Source organism: Micropterus dolomieu, linkage group LG09 (genome assembly GCF_021292245.1).
Source record: "Micropterus dolomieu isolate WLL.071019.BEF.003 ecotype Adirondacks linkage group LG09, ASM2129224v1, whole genome shotgun sequence".
NCBI classification, from domain to species: Eukaryota; Metazoa; Chordata; class Actinopteri; order Centrarchiformes; family Centrarchidae; genus Micropterus; species Micropterus dolomieu.
This window is the reverse complement of record NC_060158.1, coordinates 7973704-7993990: the sequence shown is the minus strand read 5'-3', so window position 1 is coordinate 7993990 and position 20287 is coordinate 7973704. Positions and strand designations below refer to the sequence as shown.

General features: G+C 37.7%; 2 protein-coding genes and 1 long non-coding RNA gene across 3 annotated transcripts in view; 1 reads left to right on the top strand and 2 right to left on the bottom strand.

Annotated features, from left to right (window-relative positions):
* Positions 1-830: 830 nt before the first annotated feature.
* On the top strand, positions 831-6030 carry LOC123977051. The gene is made up of 2 exons (XR_006826520.1): positions 831-943; positions 4319-6030. It is a non-coding gene; the product is annotated as an uncharacterized LOC123977051 (long non-coding RNA).
* A 4985-nt stretch (positions 6031-11015) lies between these two features.
* si:ch73-196l6.5 (riboflavin transporter 2) lies at positions 11016-14767 on the bottom strand. Its single transcript, XM_046059269.1, has 4 exons — positions 14628-14767; positions 12484-13513; positions 11467-11590; positions 11016-11316 (listed from the first exon to the last, which is right to left on the bottom strand). Exons 2-4 carry the CDS (start codon positions 13494-13496, stop codon positions 11107-11109), a joined length of 1347 nt encoding a protein of 448 aa, XP_045915225.1. The 5' UTR covers positions 13497-13513; positions 14628-14767; the 3' UTR covers positions 11016-11106.
* Positions 14768-16253: 1486 nt separating this feature from the next.
* Positions 16254-20287, bottom strand: part of slc52a2 (solute carrier family 52 member 2) — an 8544-nt gene continuing 4510 nt past the window's right edge. The window contains exon 4 of the mRNA XM_046059270.1: positions 16254-17682. Within this exon, the coding sequence (XP_045915226.1) occupies positions 17473-17682 (210 nt within the window). The 3' untranslated portion in view covers positions 16254-17472. The remainder of the gene's footprint in view (positions 17683-20287) is intronic.

The following is a 20287-nucleotide window of genomic DNA, read 5'->3' as shown; positions in this document are numbered from 1 at the left end:
ATTAAAAAGCCCAGAACTGCTTGGTGTAGAGGAATCCTGTCTGTTCACATGAACTCCATGCGAAAGTCCACAGACTCTAAGACTGTGCATGTAAACTACTGACAAGTGGATGACCTTCTAGACAAATAGTGATCCCAACAGCGACTGAACATAAAAAAAAGGAATTTTAAATAAATTGAAATGAGGTTTTCTGAATGAGAAACAGAGAACCCAGAGTTTATTATCCCATTCACTGTGTTTGCTGGCTTGTTTGAAGCATCTCTATCACTCAACTGTCTCTTGAGCAAATCAATGTGACCAGAGAACACATGACACAGATGTCACACTGGTGCTGCGCCTATTTTTAGGACTTGTTGTAAACACACTTAGAGATCAATAAATTGACTTTTTTTTTTCAATTAGATCCTCCACATCAAATGTGACAGCACAATGAAAAGTGGCCCATGGCAACGGACACATAAACAGTAAATGTTGTGGCCTCAGTGGGGCAAAAGATAAAGTTTTACTGCCTGGCCTTCCTTTGTTTTATATCAGGATTAACTACTGAATCCGACTGACTTATGTCTTTATAACTTTTCATTATCATGTGAAAACGATTCCAACACATGTGGCACATGATGATGCATGAGGAAAAAATATCTGTACGCCACAATTCATCCGTGATTTTGATAGTTACCAGACAGGTGATGACACGATGTGGAGGTCTGACAATGTCTTGATGTCCTAAATTTACAGCCAGCATCCAGGCTCCATGTGCGCGTTGATAGGTCGTTGTAATAACGTCCCCTTGAGGTTTGAACTCAAAGATTATATCCTTCCACCTCCAGATGCGCAGAAGGTCAAAGCCAGATCAAATAGAGAAGAGGAGGTCAGTCAGTTCAGTCTGGGCCGGGAAGAGCACACATGGCAGCGGAACGACACACTGTAGGAGGGTGGAGATGAGGTTAGAGTGTTTATTTCTTCTGGTTAAAATATGTCTTTTGGTAATATTGGTCATAGTCTCACATTCACATGGCTGGTGGCAGTGTGCTGTCCTGATGATGAGCTAGAAAGTTAGAAACCATCTTGCATTGCTTAGAAGACAGAAAATCTGACCATTCTAATCTTCCTGTTAACATAACAGAGTTACTACTGCTCTTGATGAAACTGAAGCTAAAGTCTGGGGAGTTCTAATTAAATCAAGTCAAGCATCATTTAGGGAGGAGATTTAATTCTCCACACTGCACTTTTATATGAATATCGAACAGATGGGTTTACCCATTTATCCATGATGTATTATGCAGCCAAAATAAAAGTGGCTTTGCATGTTTTAGCCATGGTTTTAGCTATATTACCTATAAAACCCAAATACTGCTATTTGCATAACACCCCAGGTTAGGTTGATTTCTCTATCTTTCAGGCTGCCTTTCTTTCAGTTGCAGAGACCTGATTGTTTATTTGTCAATGTATCAACTATTCATCTTAATTAATCATAGTAATTAATTAATAATTGAAGTCCCATTCTTGTTACTTTATAATGCAGCTGTAAGTGGAGATCATTTCATCAACTCCCCTTAGTGGTGCTTTAAAGGTCAGTCTCACATCCAAGAGTTGAGAGTTAAAAACAAATTGTTGTATTTGTGATGTTTGTTGTTGGAAAAATTTACTAAGAAGTCAAGTCAAAAAGCAAAAATGGATATTTTTGAATTTGTTCCTTTTTGTTTTACTGGACAGCCTACTCTTAGATGTCCCTGAATGCATCATGATTGAGTCTTTAATAAAGATCACAACAGCATTGCCACACAATATTTAACTGCAAAGGTGCAAAAGTATTCACTGCAAGTTGATTTTGACACTGTATTGGAAGTAATGTGAACCAATTGCTGCCTACAAGTTAGAAAAGCAATATGGAAACTTGGTAAATGATACATAATGTATATATTACATAATATAGTAAGTAGGATAAAGCATGCAAAACCACCAGGTTTGTCTTTTAAAGGGGTGATTTAGCATTGCACCTCCATCAGGTTGGGGACGTCATAAGAGACAGATTTGAAAAATAATTGCCTAATCGAAGCAGCAGAGGCAGCGATATTTTGACATTTAGACCCTAGTATGTGTCAAGCTCTAAAATCACCGGAGCCTATATTTCCCATAATGCAGCCAATTGCATAATTTCTCATGACCTTCTCTGGCTGGTAAAACCCTCATGTTTTTCTAACCCCCAGTTTGTTTGCAGGCTTATTAAGTCTATCCAGAGCTTGTGTGTAAAACTGGTGCAATGTCTCTTTAAAATTAACTCTTTGAACATGAATGATTTTTTTGGGCCTCTAATTAATCAAGAGGAAGTGATTTAGAGCGCCTGAATGTAAATGTTACTTATGACAAGCATCTTCCCCACTGCCAAGTTCTTCGCAAAGACATATTGTTGTGAATCTCACCCTGTCTTCATAGTCTCATAATAGGTTCAGTGTGTCCATGTGTTTCTGTGACATACTCATGCGAGATCGCTGTTGTACTGAAGCCTAGTTATCAAACCTCTCAAGAGATATTCCTGTTCTTTTATTAATAACAGTCTATCAGTAGGCTAAAACACATTAACCTCATGTCTAGACAAGTGTAACAAACCGCCTTGTAATTGTTAACTGCTTCTTTCAGAATTGACATGATTTGTTGCTGAGAACCCAATTTTTTCACCCAGATTTTTTGTTTTGTTTGAATTCCCTTTTCAATTATATGTTTTTATTTTATAATCATAACATGATTATGACACATGTATGTGTTTTGTTGTTGTTACCATGGCAGCCTCCTGTACACTTCTAAACAGCTCAAGATTTTTTTGTATAGTATTGTTGTGAGGCACGTACACACCGTCATCTTTTTCGTGATAGGAAGTGAGTTGCATTTCTGCTAGGAAGCGGCTGTGCCAGTGCTGGGTCACCGAGGGAAGGGCTGCTCTGTTGCCTGTGATGAAAATAAATGTTAAGAAAAAAAGAAAAAAAGAAAAAAAGTAATCCCATTGTGTAGAGGGGAATCTCAGGTTTCCAGTCAGTAAGAGGGAATTCCTCCGTCGGCCCGCTGGCTTAGTTTCTCGGGGCTGGCTCCAGGGGTGTTCCCCTTCCCGTTGCACATTTCTCATCCTTGTAAGAGCTGTGGAGACTATCTTCAAAGTAATAAATGAGTTCACAGATAAGACGGTAAAAGCTGATGAAAAACTAACCGTCTTAATCCCCTTTAGTAAGACAAATAAATGAGTGATTTGTCCTTTTCTGTTATCAGTACATTTATATCTATATTCTTTTCCTAGTTTAGCATCAGTCATCCTTGCTTAGTTGCTCTTGCCCCCCCCCCCCCCCCAGCCAAAGAACACAGCTGATAAAAAACAGATAAACAAGTGCACCTGGATCCTTTAGAGACAGCAGGATGTTGCATCATCTCTCTTGATAAAAAAGGTCTGGGGATCTCAGATATAGAGTGATTCTATTATGTTGACTCAGAGGAAATAACAGGTCCAATAGAGCTCGGGGAATTGTATTCACAGTGGCTGAAAATAGTACCTTAAAGCTGTGCTAATAAATATTTTTATATTAGCAATGGAAAAAAATGCAAGCTGTCACTCATAGTGATGAAGCAACAAAGAATAATCACCCAAATCTGCAACTCCCCTCAGCTCATCCTGCAATTTTACTGTTTTGGTTCAGTCTCACTACTTTCATCACCATTCTTTCCAGCAGCATGAGGTATCTATTTTCAGCCAAAAAAACTCAAATAATCCCATTGTATCCTACCTGCACAGCAACAAATGGTTGACAGACACCGTTAGCGACCAGCGGGTAAACATAGTGGAGCATTTAAGCAACTCAAGAGCCAGATATATCCCTCAGAAGTTATTGGAGACCAAAACAGAAGTAAAAGGACAGTGAACTTTGGACATACATTTGTCGGGAAAGAAATACAACTTTGAAAAAATGTAAATGTTGCTCCATGTCAGCTGGATATGTAACTTCTCAGCTGTTTTGTCTGCTAACATTTTAGCCAAATCAACTTTGTAGGGCTATGTCTATGTTGTGCATATAGCTTGCTGCACTGCCAAAAAGTTTAAGTTTAAGTTATAAATTCTGATTGGTGCATGAAAATATGTGACATCACCCTTTTCCAATGGTCTCGCCCACTTCAAACCAGTGAGAAGAGAAACACAAATCCACTGGCAGAAGCTAATTGAGGAATTAGGTTCTAAAGATATTATATGTGGTATTAAAATGTACATTAACACACTCAGCATGGTAAATTTACTCCATGTAGAGGGTCTGACCATCCTTTCCTTTCTTTTCCTTTGCAGTCAATGAGATCATCAGGAACGATCTGTCAAGCATCTCCGTCCACAGCCATGCATAGTTTACTGTCACCCTCACAACTGACATGGGAAACAAAAGTAAAGGGAATCACCAAGCAACATCTGACATTGTGCTTTTCATGCTTGGACTACAGCATGCAGGAAGCAGCAAAAGGAAGAGCAAGGAGAACAAATGTAAATTTATTGTCCAGATGACCAGGGTCCAATGTGTGCCTTGTTTTTCATATATAATGCCTTTACACAGAAATTATCCAAGAAATACATCACATGACTGACTTTTCTAAGACATGGAAATTGAGTATGTACCAACCAAGCCTGCCATCCCCAACCCAAAGTATGCTTTTAGAGGACCAAAAATGTTTTTATACGTCTTTTTTGCTGCAGTTTGTAAATGATTCAGTGCCTATGATTTATGTCATTTGTATATACAGTATCTGTAGTGCTTCAGTTGCATATCTGGCTTTACAGAGAGACGGTTTAAAAGAGAAGTGCCTTTTTGACTGGAAACAGAAAATTGTAGCCTGAGTTTGGCTTCACCTTCCAACATTTTCTTAAATTAAAATGACAAGATTATTTTTAAAGGGAGATCATGTGAATAGTCGCTACATATGGCAATTCTAGGATAATGTTGAATGCACAAATAAAGAATTGTCTTAAAGTAAGCAATGTGACCTAGCATTATACAGTAGTATCTAGCTAAAGTTTGCTAACATTAGCTGACGGTAGCCTCCAGAAGCTACTGATCATACCAGACAAAATGAGGCTGTTGCAACTAAACAACTGAGTGTATTGAATTGATCAGGGGTGTATTTTATTTGCTGAGTTCAGCATTTCATTTGTAAAAGGGTGAATGGATTATTTACATTATATACAAAAGTTGCATACTTTCATTTTAAATCATATTTAGTTAGCATGCCTGTATGGATATTTGTTCGGACAACAATTAAAATTAAAATTGAATACATTTTCTGTATTCACAACCAACAATAAGCACTTAACCACTAAACCTGTGGTATTACTTGTAGTTATTCCATTGAGACAACAAGTCACTTGAAGTCACCCAGCAATGATAAAACTTTCCAGATGATGTATTTACAGAATCATGAGTCATTTTGTGTTATTTTTCTAAATAAAAATAATATACAGTGTATAAAGTAACATGAACTTTGAAGTAAATTTCTACAGTAATAATTGTTTGACTTTTATCAAAGAAGAAATCATCTCAGTTTTGACAAAGCTTGACTTTTATTATTCCCTGGAAGCTATGCAATACACAGGTAGCATTGGTCTCTCAAAGGATATAAACATTCACCGTTGTAACTGAGAAGGTCTCTAATCCAAAGAATACTTACAGCAATACAAATATATACATGCTTTAATGTTTGTTTTTCTATTTTCATATTTATTCTCTTAGCATGCGCTCTGTTTATTCATGTTTATCATCCGGCTTCTTTTACATGCTTACCTATTTACTGTGGTACTACTAATTTGATGGCACTCTTATAGCAAAACTGAATGGGCTTACACACTTGTTTGCAGTTTTATATGTATTTATGAGTCTTAATCCTTGTCTCTGAAGGGCATGAAAGAAGCGATATTGAAATGTTTACCGAGGAGGTTATTGTTAGTCTACAACTCATAATTCTGCTTTGTGATCTATTTTGCGTATTTGTCAATAAATAAGCCTTCATCTCTTTCACCTGAATGATCTGTGTCTTACTGTGGACAGAAATCTGTCAATTTATTGTGTGTGATCACATCATAAAGGAGAGTGTTTTGATGAAGATGCCTAAAATTTAAAAACATCCATTTGTACTTGTGGACGAGTTGCTTCCTGCTTTTACCTGAAATGGAGTGTAAATGTAGAATCAGCATCTCAAGACATAGTTACCGCTCCACTGAGCAAGATGTTATGTTAATACCAGTGGTTTTGCATGTTAAATGTCATATACAAAGCTTATTGATTGTTGTCACGACCCCCCTGCTGTGACACCTGTGGTGACATTTGGTATGGAAGAGGTTTTGAGTTTATTTTCCACCTTTTGGTTTTGTCTGTCTACTTGTTCTCTCTCTCTCTGTTCTGCCCTGCAGTGGAGTTATGAGCATTGCCACAGGCTCTCTGAGTTGGCACCACAATCAAACACCTGACCCGCATCTGCCAATCTGCTGTCACAACATACCAGGATAGACCTGACATCCAGTCCCAGCTAGATTGTTAAGTCATGCTAGTATGTCTTGGGAAATGTTGTCAGCCGACCAGCTTGACACTTTGAAGAAGCCAGTTGCTTTTAATACCTGCCTGTCTGCTTTCCTTTTCTTCTGTTCAGGAATATTTCCACCGGACCTGTTCACCATTGCCTGCCTACCAAATAACTCTGGAACTGGGAAAGGCAGGTTCTATACCAGCCTGCCTTTCCAATCTCACTCATTCTGCTTGTTGCTAATAAATCTTTAGAAACTTACCTGCTGTCTCCGATCTGTCTTTGGGTTCTTAACATGAAAACTGACACTTATTGTACAGACAAAAATGAAATGGAGTAGTAGGCCTATTGTAGTAAAAATACATGTCTAATGTGTAAAACATGCCTTTGAAAATGTTCACCAAAGTAGTTTGTGGGCATTTTGTCAAGAGAAATCTGGATACAGACAACACTGATGTTTACTGAAATCATCTTACAGCATTTTAGTGAGTTTAATATTTTCAATTACGTCTTGCTGCTGTTTGGAGTTGTTGCAGTGCAGTTTAAACCTTAATTTAAGATTAAACTGAATACTTTTGTTAGTTGTTCACACTCACACTAAAACAGATGTAAATTACGGATCTTTTATACAAGTGTTCTTGATTTTTGTGTCCACCCTTCAGAATTTAAAGCTGCACAATTAATCTAATTTTTAAAGGACATAAGAAAAAAGCAGCAAGAGAGAGGCACCTCTGAAATAGTTCCAACAATCATATATGCTTTAACTAAAAGTAGAACAGAAAGCAAGACACATACGTAAACAACCAAAAAACAGAAAAAGGATAATCAATATTTCAGTAATTTATGTCACCAGGAGAATTTTCCAATAGCTGATTACTTTTTACAAGTAACTGCGATTCTGCTGTGGCCTGAAAGTAGAAATCAATCTCAAATCCATTAAACCCATAACCATCACTAATATAAACACAGCACTCTCTCACTGTGGATCAGTGTTTGATTACAGCTAAAAAAAACAAACAACATTTCACAACTGAAACATTGTCACATGTCTTCATGATAGATTACTCCAGTAAGAATAAAATCCCACATCAAAAACATCTACTTTTTCACAAACCTTTTATTTTTTCACTCTTCAAAGCTTCTCTGCTGCGGTGGCTGGATGTCAGCTGTGTTACAGTGCACACTGACACTCGGTGGTTTCTGCTGGATCTACACATGAAATGAGTCTTAGCGACAACACATCATCTATTATTGGTGTTTATACACTTTTTTATACCTGACTGTGTCACAGTCTGACACTGAAACTCTGCTGTTATGAAAATCAGGACGTGTTGGATTGGCAGTTTGTTGGTTTTGCTCAGCTGCCTTGCACCTGTCTTACGTCTATTAGGAAAATTAGGCATCATTTTTAGTTGGCCAGTAGATTTTTCTGCTGGTCATTCTTTGGTAACACTCAGCTGCAACTGAATATACCTGGTAAGCGCTGACTTCATGAGATATTATATTATATTATATTATATTATATGTGTAACAGTTCAGGGTAACTTCAGTTAGAACAAGACAGAAGTCATGAAGACAGAGGACTATTAAACAATATTTAATTTTGTTAAATTGCAATATCACATGTTTATTATGTCTGCTTGTACGTCCTTACACAACTTAAACTGAATCTAAAATGTTAATTTTACATGATTACACAGCAAGAAAAAAATGTTTTCAGGTTTATTTGTCTGTAGTTAAGTCTTAAAGTAAATCTGCCAGTACAGTGATATTATTTTGTCTTTATTCAACTCAAAACAAATTGTTTCAAATACATTTTTCAAGTGTAAAATTGTCATTTTTCTTAATTTTTGCGCAGTGATCAATAGTTTCAAGATACTAGTACATACTAGGTATTTCTTTAAAAAGTAAAACCTTATTTACTGCAAAATATTTTTTTACTCATAAGAATAGAATAAGTGAAATTGCATTAAAATATTTACTTTTCTGAGGTCAAACACTTTAAAGAAGGAAGGATTCTGAAAAAGGTTATGCAAGTTTATGTCTCTGTATTTATGTGAAATCACTAAGCTAATATAGATGTTTAAATCTCCATCAGCAGCTTCTCTCTGATGGTTTGTTTCTTTCAGCTCTGAAAACCAGTCTGGTCAGATGGAGAATTTATTCAGCAATGTCACACGTAACTCCAACCAATCTGATGTCTGTCACTTTGGACCGGCCTATATAATGGTTCTCTCACTGATCGACATCATTACTTTTCTAATGGGACAACCACTGATCACCAGACTGCTGTGGATCACCTTCACATCCAAGAAAACCATAGATATCCTGAATTTTAATCTGGCTCTCTTCCACAACTTCCAATACTTGACATCAACCTTCCATTTAGCTGCCATGTTTTTGCTGCCAAACGCCCAGCAACAGATCCTCAAGTTTCTGCTTGTGTATGCACAAGTCGGAGGGCCAATGAGTTTGTCTTTTATCTCCATAGAGAGATATGTTGCTGTAATTCACCCCATGTCTTATTCTTTGTTGAAGAAATACAGATGCAGGGAGGTTTTTGCTGTGACAATGTGGCTCCTGACTGTGCCCATTGCTTTGGCGAGTCTTTTAGCAAAAACACTCGCCTCCTTTCTCAATCAGCAAGTATTACAGATTATTCAGTTTAGTGCGTTGTGCATTATGATTGCAATAATGTTGCGGTGCAGCATCAGGATTGCGATGGTGCTGAAGAAGTCTGGCCCAGGTTTAGAGAAGATGCATCCTGCCAAGAAGAAAGCCTTTCATACTCTCCGTGCCACTTCAGCCATCGCCTTGTTTTGTTATACTCCAGTTAATTTACTGCAAAGGCTCATGTCTGGGAATGAATATATATATGACTGTATAGTTACACCTGGATGTATATTCTTGTTGTCTGTCGGGAGTATTGTGCATCCGCTGTTTTACCTCTTAACCCAAGGGAAGTTGTTTACCTGCTTCAAGTGAGAAAAGAAAGCCAGAGGACCTTTTTTTAATCTTCTACTATTGAGAATATTGAATCTGACAATGCTTAACAACATTCCCATTACTTGGAATTAGAAATTTGTATTCTTACACATTCATAGTTAAGAAAAAACAAGCATCTAATATAATCTGGTAATCTAGAAGTTTTAGATACCCAAAGAAATGCAGGATGAAGATTTTAATTCTTTGATGGAGAAATAATCTCATTGGTTGTGTTAATCCTCAACATAAGGAGCCATGGCATCTCTATTGACTGAATTAGTCTTCAATTTTGCATGATTTCTTCCTCAAAAGCAGCTCTGCCTCTTATGTCAAAAAGGAAATTATTGAACGGATTATAGAGTGTGGAAGATATGATGGTCACCATATAACCATCATGTGAAAATATTATGTAAATTAGATTTGTTTTGATAGATTGTTTCTTTTGCACTTTACTGAGTGTCTGTGGTGATGGAAATATATAAATGTTTTATTTGTATGTTCTATATAAAGTACATAATTTATATTTGATACATACCATGTGGTCATAACTATGCAGACCCCCCATGCTGTTTGTGTATAACTTAAATCTGGGGCTATTTATGGTTTGGGCTTCCCTGTTACCGTATGACGATGCCCCATGTGACAAAGGGCCAGAAAGGTTTTCTGAGTGTTGTGTGGAATAATTTGATTGGCCTGCAAAGACTTCTGACAATCAACCCCATCCAACACCTTTGGAATGAACTGATCTCTCAACATCAGTGTTGGACCTCACTAATGTGCTGATGGCTGAATGGGAACAAATCTCTGCAGCCAAAATCTTCGGAATATTCTTATAAGAACATAACTTTAAGTAAGTAAAAAGTAAGTTTGCCTACCTTAACAGGTGCAACAAAGCTTGTAGGAGAGTGAGGGACATGTTACTCACGGTCACCAGAAGAGGTATATACAGGCAAATGAAGTAAAAACACCTGTGTGGGTGGACTGAAGGTATGTAGGGGCATTTGAATATTTGGTGGGGGATTTGAATGTTTGGACGTGTGTGTTTGCTGTGTAATCTTCCCAAAATATTATTAATTTCTTACTTAATTTTACTTACTAACTTTATTCATTTTGTATTTTTTTTCTTTGTAGGGAGTTAATTACTCTTGTTATTCTGAAACATCTGTGAATTGTGTTCAAGATCCACTGTTGCCTGATTGTCAGGTCAGCATATAAAGACAACCAGTGCATTATGTTCCTAGTTATGTTGGGATTATGTCTCTCTAGTGCAATGTCATATAATACAATAAACAACATGATTAAAGCAAATGTATGTGTAAATCCAAAAACAATAATGCGAATTATTACAAATCCATCGTTTCAACACAACTTATGTAGATAAGTTTTTCTTCAAACTGTACTGATCAGATGGAGTCAAGCGTAACAGAAATACTCTCAATACACTGAACTTTTAGACCACTCACATGAACAGAAAGGTATTGGACACTTAACATAACATTAACTTCTCTATTGAATATCTATGTAAAAAAAGATTTGAAACCTTTTGCGCCTTTGCTTCCTCCAGTCTCTTCTGCGTGATGTTTTTATTCAGGGACAGTTTGTGTTGCATGGGTCCCCTGAGGAAAAATAGCTGTACACACTGATCACTGGGAACATGGTCACAGCTCCCAGCAGAGAGCCCAACTGCACTACAGCTCCACACCACACGAGAGCGCTGTGGCCCTCGTCACGCAGGATCACCCCGATGATCACCTTCACGTAGGACAGAGTGAGAACAAAGAGGATCCAGGCCAACACCTGTGGAGCAGAAGAGAGGTGAGTTTGAAACCTATTAGATTTTCCCATTTTAGATTCCTACAAGCGTTACAGTACAGTTCTTTCATTTTTACTAATAAAATAAGATAATAAATGGTTATTTGAGTAAATGAAGGCTCACAGTGTACTCACCATGATGACACCACCTGAAGTTTCATAAACCAGCAGTGGACATGGACTCAGCACTGCCATGCTCATTATATAAGCTCCGACTCCACTGCCTACTACTGTGAGAGCTCCCATCAGCAGCAGAGATCTGTGAAGTGACACATTACTTTTAAAATACTGGCTATTTCAGGGTTTAATTTGGGAGCTATTAATGTTTGCATTTAAAGATCAAAACAAAAAATGCATCACACACAATGAGAAGTGTTGGCACAATATAATAATCTGGCACAATATATAACAATACAATTATGACACAGAATTTAAAATTTGATGGAAATCTAACTAAATTTGGGAGGTTATGACTCTTTTGTGCCAGGAAGCACAATTAAATGTCTTCCATTCACACTGGGAACTGTCAGAGATCTAAACCAATGCGAATGAAAGTTTGTAGTCTTACAAATGTCTTTGTCCTGTTCAAGAAATTTAAAATTAGTGTTTGTGAAGATTTTTAAACTGAAACAATTTAAGTGACTAATTGGCAGCTATTTTCTTAATATATCAGCCTAATGGTTATTTCTCAAGCAACATTGCCAACATTTGTTCATTTCAGCATGTCATTTAAAATATTTGCTGCCTTTACTTTACACATTATGAATGTATAACTTAGCGTCTTTTGGTTTTTAGACTCTTAATTACAAAAACAAGTGATATTTAGAGGATTATACCAAGTTCTGACATTGTTCACTTTATCTTGAAGAGCACATTATCATCTAACAATTTAAGTCTTTATTTAGGTTTATGTAGACTGACATCTTATAACTTACAAATTATAAATTACTTTATCCACATTTTGTTTAATTTTCTCCTGCTAATTCTGAGTTTTCTTCCTTTTTTACCCCATTGAAGGGTGTGGGGTTTTTTTCTTATTACCGAAGGGTGTCTATCCAGATTGTAAAGCTTTGTGTATTAAACCATGAACCATGTATTGTGTCTTGGACTGAACTGTGAGAATCACCGTATCATTTCACAAAGCACACTGACCTTAAAGGGAAGAACATGGCGATGAAGCAGGCGAGAGGGTTAGACACAGAAGCCAAGGTGGCTGATAAGTGATAGGCGTTGTTCCCGTACGGCAGGCATGAGTAGGATTGCACCGAGGGAAGCACCACATTGGTCAGTGCATTCGCCCAGGCCAGGATCACAAAGATATAAAACACCTGCATCCAGCTGTAAGAGCCAGTGCCAAAGCTGCTTCTGGGCTTCTGGTTTGCGGGTCTATATGGATCCATCATGGGCTTTTGCTCGGCCCACTTCCTGTTTTTCTGAGATTCCTCTTTCACCCTGTTGTTGTATCGACCGTTGGGATGTTCCCTGGCCACAGATGGGTGGTAGTTCAGCAGCAGGAACGCCACCAGGCACACTAGCATCATGGCACTGAGGAAGAAGAAAAACACCTCAGCTGAGAAGTTGGCTGGCTGATACTGGGCCTGGAGGTCAAAGGTCAAAACACTGTTGGAGATGTTCAGGGTGTGGTTAAGTGACTGTGTACTGTTAATACAGTGGACCACACCAACACCCTGTATCAAAGCCACTAGAGCAGGCAGCAGGCCGCTCACACCCTCCCCGATGTAGTAGGTGGTCAGATACTGGGGCTTGAGGCGCATCATGAAGGGCAGGAAGGTGACAGAGGAAGTGCAGTCAACAACAGAGAGAAAGAAGGTTAAGACGAGGAGGGCTACACTGCGAGGAGCAGCAGCTACAACAACAGTCTCCTTCCAGAAGAAACCCAGCAGGAAGCTCGCCACAGTACCCAGGCTGATGATCAAATATATGACAGCCGTCTCTTTCAGGGCGCCGGGCCAGAAGCGATGCATCAGAGTGACGAAGAGAGGCCCAACGTTGGCCATCTGGATGAGGACAGAGAGGTAAGACGGCAGGTACCAACCCTCTGGGATCTGAGGGACAATGAGGGGCAGCTCCACCCACAGGCCGTTGATGGAGACCCAGGAGCCCATCCCGAACAGACATGCCAGCAGGTGGGTGAGAAGGGACATGTTGGAGGAGTGTTTCTCTAGAAATACACAAAAAACTCTGTAAATTTCATGACATAGAATATCAGCTGGTAGGTTTAATTCCAAACTTGTTTATTAAATGAACCTTTGAGTCACTTCTGAATTTAAAAGCTTGGCCCTCAAATCTGAGCCATGCTAGCAGGCTATTGTCCACCACTGTCATCCTGACTGAAAAATCAAAAAATATTAAACATTAATGGTCCCAATGTTTCCTAATGACTTTAGCGACTTCTCATCTAGTGCCACCACAAGGTTGACAATCAGGAGAAAGAGATGTTAATCCTTGATTTAACTGCATCATTTGAGTAATGGGAATAATTACAATTAGCAACACAATAAGGAAAAATCAACAAAAGCTTTTTTACAAAAAATGTCAATGGTAAACTCAACATCACATGTTAATGTGTTACCACAAGGAAGCATCCCTCTGCCAACACTTTCTAAAGGTGCAGTATGTGACTCATTCCTACATTTGGTTAATGTGTACTATGTTCTTGAAGTCTTGCCTTTTCTGGGTCTACTAGCTTTGAAATTGTTATATTTTGTCCAGATGCTCAATCAGCCTCGTGAGCGGAAACATTTTACATGCAAAATATTAGATTTCATTTGATCACAGGCAAGGTGTGGGTTAAACCCGCTTAAAACACCAAGCATGCAGCAAAGGAAACATGACCACCTACTGCACTACTAACTATTACATAACATAGGAAAACATCTGACTGGTGCATTGTTTATTGGGAAAAGAAACTGCATGGAGTGAAGTCTTAGATCCATGAAAAAATGAAAACAATTCTCGGAAATTCATGCAAAGAGTCAGAAAAGAGATTCTTTAAAGCAGACTGTTAACTAAAAAATAAGAATTATCTGTTAGATTTAAAAGCACAATCGTCATTTTAAAAAGATCTCCAGAAAAAGTTGAGTTATAGTTAAACATATATTGCTTTTGAACATTAGAATATTATAAAATCATCAAATGAAACATATTAAGATGAACAGCATCATGCATAAAAATAACAGCCTTCAGTCAACGTTTTCCCCTTTTGCACACAAATTTTAAACCATGAAAGTATCACAATTAAATGGATGACAGTATGCATCCCTGCAGATACTCACATGCTGTTTGCTGGAGAGCTTGGAGTTTTCTGCAGAGAGAAAGAAGCCAAAGTCCTGTGCAGTAAACTGTGATGTGTGCGTCAAGGGATTAAACCCTCCTTGGGGCAAGTGGGTGTGAGAGCATTTAGCCAACCATAACAGTTAACTGATCATTGTCTCAACTTTAAAAAACCTTCACTGTCAGAATTGTCAATAATCATAACATGTTGTGATTTGCTGCCTCATCATTTGAACAGAGAATGAGAGAGAGGCATTCAAGAATTTACAGAATTCATTCATTCTGCTTAAGGGAGCAGAAGGAGACATTTCATTATTTGATGTAAGGTGGACATGGTATTTCAAATTCCCATGCACTTTTTTTTGAGAAATAAGGATTAATTTACACTGATTCTCTTTATTGCTGAGAATTTGATGAGAAGATCGATACCACTTAACAAAAAATGTTTGTTAACCATAAGGCTACAGCAAGCAGCCAGTTAGCTTAGCATTAACCCATATAAATTCCACCCAGCCACTAAACAGTCTAGCATATAACCTTCCTAAAATCATTGTTACACTGGGTTTTGTAGAAATTAAACAAATGAGATATAATGTGTTCATTACTGAGCTTTAAGGGTGCTGGTAGGGGGACAGAGCCAGGCTTGCTGTTTACCCATTTCTAGTCTATATGCTAAACTAAGTTAAGCTAATGGCTGCTGGCTGTAGCTTCATATTTATCATACAGACATGAGCGCTATATCAATCTTCTTTTCTAACTCTCGGCAAGAAATTGGAAGTGTAATTCCCAAAATGTTGAGACCCTTTAATATCACATGTTGGAACGTAACAAGCTTTGTCAGAGTTTAGCGCTTCACTCTTATTTCTTTAGTGCCATTGGGAAACATTACATTATAAAAAACAATTATGATATTCATTCTTCAAATTAATAAATAGACACTAGACCAATATTCTTCAGCAGATTGGTAATTTTCCTTAGAGATCAATTTTCATCTGTCAACACAAAACTTAGCTACACATAGTTATATTTATTTTGTCACAATATAACAGGTTACAGAGTAAAATTGAGTTTGTAACTCTGTTTTGCTACTTAACAATATCCATTAATGTAGAAACAATTATAATAATGATAAACACAACTAAACTATATTCAGAGGAACAGTGCTAAGGATGAATTTGAGCTTAAAAGCCTGATAGCTTGGGGGAAAAAGCAGCTCTGCGTGTCAGCAGTCTGGTGGTGTGACAACTGGAACCAATATCTCTTATTAAGTGTCATGACTTTATAAATTCTCCATCAGATATTGTTTTATCTCTGAGTTTCTTGAGCTCTTTAAGTACTGGTCGCTTTAGTCAACGCATGTTAACGATATATATACTGATCAGTGATGAATGATGGAGCAATATTCCTATATATTGTCACCTACATCAAGAAAGCAGTAAAGTACCATCTAGAATTAAACAAAAATACTGCAAAATATAATTCTTTTAGTTCAGAGTTCACAGTATCTTTAATACTGGATGGATAAGAGCTGACATCAATGATTATTCTAAAGGTTTCAGAAATCATAACGAGATCAGCCTTAATATTTCCCGGAACTGCTGTGGTGCATCCAAAAAAGCTTCAGGACCTTTTCAGTAAATGTTTATTGTTTACCAGTCATTTCATAACTAAACTTAACTTCAGCAATTGCATGTCACATGATATTGTACACATGAAAACCAACAATACTTTTACAAAAAGAAAAGTCCAGTCATGAAAAAGAAGCAAAAGCACCATGAATCACTTTGCAATTTAAACATGAATCAGCCCATTCAAAATCAGCACTGAATTTAACAGGTAAATTAAAAAAGCACTATAGCACTAGAATATGTTTGTGTGTATATAGTGTTACACTGACATTAACTGATATTCTTCCTATGTGAACTGAGTTCAGTGATGTTATAAATTCTGTAAACGTCTGAGTTTAATGAATGTATTAAATCAGATGTACTGTAGCAGCACAGTTAATAAGAGTACCTTTCAAGTATATTAGTGCACATCAAGCATATTATTTCAAAGACTGAGATAACACAATCCTTTGTTCAACAAAACGGTTTAAACTCATTACTACTCAAGGCCAGATATTTTTCCCTTAAGGTACAATAACAAAAAAACAGAAAATGTTGGTATAAAACATTTAGTCACATCTAAAGGAATTTTAAAAAGCAGTTTTTTGTCAAATTCATCAGCCAGAGAAATCATTTTCACAATAATAGTGATAATCATTTAATGCTTACATCAGATCAAAGGGAAGAGGTAGCCAAACATTTCAATATAGTAACTGGGGGAAAAAAAAGACTACTTGCCTTTCTGTATGGATGGGAGTATGTGTGAATGATTCTCATGAATTAGATTCAAGAGCAACGAATGTCTTTGAAAAAGTTAATGATTGTGTCCCTGAGTAAACAACTTTTCACATGATCTGCTGTAGTAGGAAGAAATCCATCAGCATGAACAGTAAACAACTTCTACTACAGAGAACCATTATAAAATGCAACACAAAGCACTTGTGGTATTACTGCATCATACGCATTTTACATCCCCTTGGTCAATGTGCAGCAGCACAATGCTCCCTTTATCTGGGAATGTTTTTACTTTCACAGGCTTAGAGGCCTCTGAATCAGGAGGGGATGCCTCATTGGTAGCATGATCCCCCAAGAAAGATGAGAAAGATTTGGTGCTTCACTCAGGAACAGGAACCCAAAAACTGGGTTAAAAACTGGTATTTGCTGTAAAAAAAAAAATGAATGGGAGCTGTGTCTATAAAACACCAGAATTCAGACAAACTAATTACATATCTCACTCCTGCTAACTGCAGTTATCCACACAGTCTTGAGCCCGGGCAAACACTTGGTAGGTGTTGACCAGAGGAAACATGGTGAGGGCTCCGATAAGGGAGCCGGCCTGTATAGAGATGCCGCACCACAGCAGGGCAGCGTGACCTGCCTCGTGAAGCAAAGTCCCAATCACCACCTTCAGATAGGAGAAGAGGCCGGTGAAAATAATCCAGGAGATGACCTGTAGGGGGCACAAGCGAGTAGCTTTTAGTATTAGTAAATCAGTGGTGGACATGGAGAAGAGGGAGAACAAAGGATGGTGCTAGGAAAAGTGCAAGGAAATGTGCGATCTACTGTGGCACAGAGAGCTGCACTTAGCACATGTGACAGCTGTTTCCAGAGGGTCACTACAATAGTGATGGACACGGCTGAGATTTTAGCTAATTTACCAACATCATTTACAAACTATGCAACAACAAGCATGTCCCAGCCGTGTTCATTACTTTTTAGTGTCCTCTGATGTTGTTGTCTGCAGCGTTTCTGTATTTGGTTGTTTTCTGTATTTATTAAATGTGTTAAATTGATGAGGATGTTTTCTTAATTTGTTTGTGTTTAATTTGCATGTGCTTTTTTAAGCTCCAGTGCACTGAGCTCTCAGGGCCACCACAAGTATCACCTTTTTTTTACAGCTGAGCTCACCTGCTTCAAACAACGAGAAGAGAACAGGAAAAAAACAAACTCAGAAATGTCTCATGTGAAATGGGAGAAACCCAGTGGCCCACCGGTTTGAAACTTACTGGCCCAAAGACAATTTTTACTGTCCCTCTGTTTTTACTGACTTAAGTTATGTTATACTGTTATTAAATACATCCTGGATATTAAAAAAAACTAAACTAAAATGTAATCACAGTTAAAATTATAAGAAAAATAAAAAACAAAACATACTAACAGAGTCATACATGACGTGCTTTCTCTTATTTAACAAAAAACTTTAAACAGAGCAGCAGATACAAGTCGCCTCCAATCACAAGATAGTTCCACCCAAAAGCATACACTGCATTATCGTCTATTTTCCCTTAACTAGGACAATTATTTACTAGATGAGCATCATGGTGTGTTGAAGAAAACTTGAAACTAGCGACTGAGACCATAAACTCAATATGAAAGCGTTTACTGAGGTAATAATTCAGCTGAGAAGTAGCAACATTTTACTGCTCTAATGGAACCGGACTTCTTTTTGCAACCAGAGGACTCGCCCCCTGCTGGCTGTTAGAGAGAATGCAGGTTTAATTTCTGTATGCATGGTTTCACTTTTCGGACCCAGAGGTTGCCTCTTTATTAAGATCAGGGAAATAACATTTGACAACTCGTCACATCACTACAACTCTGAATTGGACAATGGTGCGCGCCACGAGCTGCACAACAACTGCAGGATGTTGAGTTTGTATTTTTTTTTTTTTAAATACTAATGTTTTTGATCGAGCTAGTGAGATGCTAGTTCAACTGTCCCAACGTTACTTTTTACCGGGCCATCAGGCCACCGTCATTGTCAAGCCCTGACGTAGAAGCCCACTGATCAAGGTGACTGAGAAACTAGGTTTTCAGGGTCTTTGATACTTTTTTCAAACAGACTAAAATGTGTCTGGCAAAAAGTATGAAATGGCATTACGTATGAAACGGTATGAAAATTTCATATCACGATTATAGTGACCAAAATTATCAGGGTTATCAGTATTATCACGGTATTTTAAAACTATGCCGAAAAAGATTCAAATGTACTGATACACACACTGAAACCATTTCAACAAGTTTTATATTGATAACAAAGTATAAATACAAAGTGTAAATAAAATTGCCATTTTGTTTGCAAAACAAACAAAATAAAACAGCCAATACCTTTTGTAAACATATGAAACATGTAAATAATGAGAATAATAGTTTACTCTTGCATCCTTTGCACTCTGATCACGGCACTATTTGTCAACATGTCTATATTGTTTTGTTCATAGACAAATGTTAGCTGCTCACATACAGCATGTGGTGCGGTCCACACATGACTTACGTGAATGACTAATCATTCATGCAGCCTCACTGCCACAAACAACTGTCTCCACCTGCTGGCATGTAAAACTGTCTGCTCCCAGCGTTGTTCCAAAGATTTCCTGTCATCATCACGCATAGACCAGTAAACCGAAATGTGCACATCCCACACAGAAATATTAGTAATCTCTTTTCTCTTTTTATCTACTCTGGTTTTAAATTATGACAGAATTGTTCTTTGTGACGATTTTAATATTCATGTTGATGACCCCAACAATGTTAATGCAACTGACTTTAAATATGGCCACTTCTTTTAACTTCAAACAACATGTCAAAGGGCAAACACATAACCGTGGTCATACACTGGACTTGGTTTTTACCCTTGGTGTCAGCATTTCCTCTGTGGAATTAGTGGACATGACCATATCTGACCACAGATGTATTGTTTTTAGCTGCGATTCGCCTGTTACTCATGCCGCCTCACCAAGCTCCGTGTGTTCTCGCATCTTTAATGAACAAAGTGTTTCAAAGTTTTGCGCATTCTTTCAGAGCCAAAGCCAACACCTGTCTGATTCCAACACCAACAATCTGGTCGATCACTTCAATCATATCTGCTTGTCTTCACTAAATATTACAGCTCCTCTAAAGGTTAGGCCTACGTCTAAAGCTAGTAAGCAACCCTGGATAAATGACAGCATTTGCAGCCTCAAAAGGGAATGCAGGAAAGCAGAGCGCAGATGGAAAAAATCCAGTCTCCAAGTCCATTACCTCAGTCTGAAGGATTTATTAATTAACTACAATAACAT

Bases quoted from the DNA above. Each gene is read 5' to 3' on its own strand.
- si:ch73-196l6.5 (XM_046059269.1), bottom strand. From the start codon at position 13,496: ATGTCCCTTCTCACCCACCTGCTGGCATGTCTGTTCGGGATGGGCTCC. The intron at 11,591-12,483 runs GTCAGTGTGCTT...GTCACTTCACAG, and splicing joins GCCATGTTCTTCCCTTTAAG to ATCTCTGCTGCTGATGGGAG. The intron at 11,317-11,466 runs GTGAGTACACTG...TCTGCTCCACAG, and splicing joins CTTCAGGTGGTGTCATCATG to GTGTTGGCCTGGATCCTCTT.